The sequence below is a fragment of the Siphateles boraxobius genome, unplaced genomic scaffold (assembly GCF_051911475.1).
Source record: "Siphateles boraxobius isolate OS27281-9 unplaced genomic scaffold, OSU_SipBor_1 25, whole genome shotgun sequence".
NCBI classification, from domain to species: Eukaryota; Metazoa; Chordata; class Actinopteri; order Cypriniformes; family Leuciscidae; genus Siphateles; species Siphateles boraxobius.
In genome coordinates, this window is record NW_027508866.1 from 1869890 (window position 1) to 1873997 (window position 4108).

General features: G+C 35.4%; 1 protein-coding gene and 1 long non-coding RNA gene across 2 annotated transcripts; both read right to left on the minus strand.

The window, feature by feature from the left end:
* Window positions 1–299: 299 nt before the first annotated feature.
* Window positions 300–829, minus strand: LOC143749476 (uncharacterized). Its single transcript, XR_013206992.1, has 3 exons — window positions 752–829; window positions 468–596; window positions 300–349 (listed from the first exon to the last, which is right to left on the minus strand). It is a non-coding gene; the product is annotated as an uncharacterized LOC143749476 (long non-coding RNA).
* Window positions 830–1794: 965 nt separating this feature from the next.
* On the minus strand, window positions 1795–2789 carry LOC143750710 (uncharacterized). The gene is made up of 6 exons (XM_077243888.1): window positions 2697–2789; window positions 2561–2611; window positions 2364–2408; window positions 2209–2279; window positions 2011–2074; window positions 1795–1827 (listed from the first exon to the last, which is right to left on the minus strand). Exons 1-6 carry the CDS (start codon window positions 2742–2744, stop codon window positions 1795–1797), a joined length of 312 nt encoding a protein of 103 aa, XP_077100003.1. The 5' UTR covers window positions 2745–2789.
* Between the last annotated feature and the right edge of the window lie 1319 nt (window positions 2790–4108).

A 4108-nucleotide genomic window follows, 5' to 3' on the forward strand; every position in this document is an offset into this window, starting at 1 on the left:
AAAGAGACTCAACAAATATGTAATTTAAAGTAATGGCCTTTTCCCCCCTTTTAATAAATACAGTTGATGCATTAACATACTTCAAATTAGTGAAACTTGACTATGCCAGAGGCCATTACAACTTCAACTGCATAGCGGCAAATCTTCTCCATTCTTTGTTCAAGAAGTATGGTCACCTTAAAAAGAAGAAGAAAACAGTTGTTTTTCCTCAAACAACATAACACAAATCAACTTCAATCATATAATTACCACATACCTCTGGAATCATAACATCAAATATGTACTTCAGGTTTTCAAGATCCTCATCTGCATCCACTGCTCTCTTTATTTTATCAGCAAGTTTGATGAGCTATTAAATATGAGAATATTGAATAATTTAGGATAATAAGGAACTTGTTGTAATATAACAATAACATATACTGCAAGTAAAATGTGAAACGCTTAAAACAAGAAGCTTATTTTCTCACATCACTTTCGCTGAAATAGCACTGTTTTGGCTTTAAGTGCTGCTTGAATTTCAGTGATGTCTCTGGATGTTTCCACAGGTAAAACCGAGAGGATTTGATGTCTCCATTGTGAAAAGCTTCATGTAAAGCCTGTTGGAACAGAATTATGTTAAAATGGTATATTTATATATATATATATATATATATATATATATATATATATATATATATATATATATATATATATATATATATATATATATATACATGGCAAGAAATGTTAATTGTGATTTTATAGTACTCACTTTTATGTCTTGATCTGAGATTAAGTTTTCAATTCCAAGTCTCAGAGCCTTCCGAGTGCTACAAAGAAACAATAATGTTATCCACATCAGGTTATGACATAGCATAGAACAAAAAACAGGCTATAGAATAGTTGCTGATTATTCAGAAGATGACAATGAGCCAGTGGCACCACAAAAGGCTGTTAATAAGTGGTTAGCTAAATCAAAGTTTATGTGGCTTTATACTGATTATGTAACATGAATTGAAGTATTATAATATTAATGCTGAGTATATTTTGTTCCTATTTATTTCTAGCAAGATCATAAACTTTTCAGTGAAAATAAAAATGTAATTCTGGCCTAGACCATGATCCAACTCCATGTTTCTTAATGACAGTAAAAGCTTTCTATTTAAACTTACTCATCAAAAGTGTATGGGTGTCTCAAAGCACATCCACATTTGAAAGTGCCTTTTTTGACATCAGCTTCTTTCACTCCAGCACAATCTTTGTGTAGCCAGCGCAAACACATGTCACACTGTACCCACAAGGTCTTCACAACACTGGGATACAATGGCCTGTGAATAAGATACACTTGGTGTAATAAGTGTATTCACCTAAAAATATACAGTAAAAACCAACAAGGCCTACCCTTTGCCCACTTTCTGAAAACAGCACACACGCAAGTCACCTGCCATACACTCCATCGGTTTTTCTTTTTTTTTCATTGAGTCATATAATGAAAAATAATAATTAAAACATTTAATTGACATCTATTTAAAAAACATCACTAACATAGGCTATTTATATAGGCGTTTGTTTCACAATTACGTCAGTAGCTGTTCAGCTCATCTGTAAGTCACTAAGGTGTCACAAGATGGAAACCTATTCCGCGACAGTGTCAGTGTTCTGCTATAATGTCAGTGACATGTCACTATCCACTGGCACATGCCAATGGAGACCGGATGTGCCACCGGATGTGCCAGTACGCATAGTGACATGTGCCATTGACTTTTGTGCGTCAGATGCCCATGTCACTTAGTGTTAATACCGCCTCTCGCCATTTCACAGCTTCATGTGCCGGATTATTGGGAGCTCCTTCATTACATATTAAAGGAAAATGTGACTTTATAAATGTGACATATAAATGTATTGTATGTTAAGATATATCTATCCATCTATCTATCTATCTATCTATCTATCTATCTATCTATCTATCTATCTATCTATCTATCTATCTATCTATCTATCTATCTATCTATCTATCTATATTGTACACACCGCCTCACTGCTGCCAAGTGTAGCTTGTTCTTCACATGGAAGGGACTCTTGTAGGGTTTCTGCACTGGAATATATATATATATATATATATATATATATATATATATATATATATATATATATATCTTGGTTAATTTAAAATTGATCAGAAGAGAGTGCAAATGTAACGGTGGGCTGGAGTAAATGTCCAGTATCTACCTTTCAGAGAAAACCCCAAAGTTCTCCAGAAGAATAAGAGCCCACCATCTCCGTACGTTTGGAAAGTCGCACTGGAAGACAAAAATAGAGAAATCTTGATATTTCAAATGCTACAATATCATAAAGGTCAATTACTTGAACTGGTAATTACTTACAGATGTAAAATCAAAGGGTCCTCCCAAGACAAGATGTAGAGCATACTGGAAAACAGCAAAAATTAAGGAACATTATCTCTGTAAACGTCAAATTAAAAAAAATTCTTCCTTGTTCCGTATTTAACAACTTAAAAAAATGAAAATAAAAACACCACCACACCAATCATTGGTTAAATTATATCAAAGCAATGTCTCACCATCAACATGAAGACTCCACAGTCTACACCACCAATCTGTTGGGGGATATCCTAAAAAAATAAAATAAAAGCAGGAGTTTATTAAGGGTTTGACACTTCAGCAGTCCCGACTTTAGCAGACTTCTTTATAACCAACCTTGTTTTTCAGTAGCACCCATCTGCCAGGTGCAATTTTGTCTGTCATCTTACTGCAACAAAAATACACAAATAATAAAACAGATTTGTTAATATGGAGTTACATTGTGCAGCACACAGTTTGAAGCTCTGAATCCATGCAAAAACACAGCAGTCAACAGTATTTGGGTCTTTCTTGTAAAAACTGTTGCAGTATGCAAACTCAGAACAGAGTTTTTGAGAGAGAGAGAGTGTGTGTCTCTGTTCGTGTTTTTTTTTGTGTGTGTCTGTTCGTGTGTATGTGCGTGTCACAAATCATAAATTGTTTCTTTAACTTATTAACATATCTTACTTTACTGCAACTATCTGTTTCTGCTTCTTTATTATATTTATAGTGTGTGATTTATAAAATACATTATATCTTTCATCACACATGTGTCTGGTCACTTTATATCTTATATCAGAATATGATATTACTGTTAAGCCTACTATGGATATTAAAATACGCCGAACCATGTGTCCTGTATCATAGCTACATGAATGACCTTTGCAGCAAAAAAAAAACGTGTGAAAATCAGTTCGGTATTCAGTGAGATATGATTAATTTAATGCGCTGACAGCTCATTTCACCTGCCATTCAGATTACACTGAGCGGAGCGGGTGACCGGTTTAAGATGGCGGCTCCAATTCTCGTCCGTGCCAATAGGCAGTAGCGGTCGATAGGGCGTCTATCTATATGATGTCTATGCTTATGACCACACCGCACGTGGAGTGTTTCTTTGACAACAGTTGAGGGTATAGGAAAAAAATGGCAGCGGGAGTCTCTGAGGAGGACACATCTGTGCAACCGTGTCAGTTTGAACCGGAGTCGAAACAAGATGACGGCCCGAAGAAGTTCGACAATTAAGGCTCGAACATGACGTTTCTGAATGGTTGGTTATTATATTGTCACTTTGATCTATCTTTGTGTACTGGCAGGGTAGAGTAACTTAGTGAGATGTACGAACGCTATGTGTTTACTGATGTAAGTTATACGTACTCAGTTTGTAATAACACAATAACCGTAACGCGTTGTTCATTATAAACGTGGGATTATGAATTATATTGAGAACGTCGTACATAGAATACATGCCGTATGTACCCTGAGTGTAAACCTTAGCCGCATTCATCGTGAAGCGATTTGCAAAGATTAATATAAAGGTTAATATAATTTTGCACTTACTTTTTCTGGAGGTTCGGCAGGGAGACATAGTTGCTAACGATTCTTTTTTCAGGAGCAGCTTCTTATCAAAATCAGCTTTATAAGTTACTTCCTTCGTTAATAAAGCAGTCTGGTGAGAAAAGATTTGCGAATCGCGCAAACATGAAAGCATTGACGTTGCTCGTGGGGAATATTCCCTTCGAAAACAAAACTCAGCCACTGTCTTCAGCGGT

Bases quoted from the DNA above. Each gene is read 5' to 3' on its own strand.
- LOC143750710 (XM_077243888.1), bottom strand. From the start codon at position 2,744: ATGACAGACAAAATTGCACCTGGCAGATGGGTGCTACTGAAAAACAAG. The intron at 2,612-2,696 runs GTTGGTTATAAA...TTATTTTTTTAG, and splicing joins GGGTGCTACTGAAAAACAAG to GATATCCCCCAACAGATTGG. The intron at 2,409-2,560 runs GTGAGACATTGC...GCTGTTTTCCAG, and splicing joins GTGGAGTCTTCATGTTGATG to TATGCTCTACATCTTGTCTT.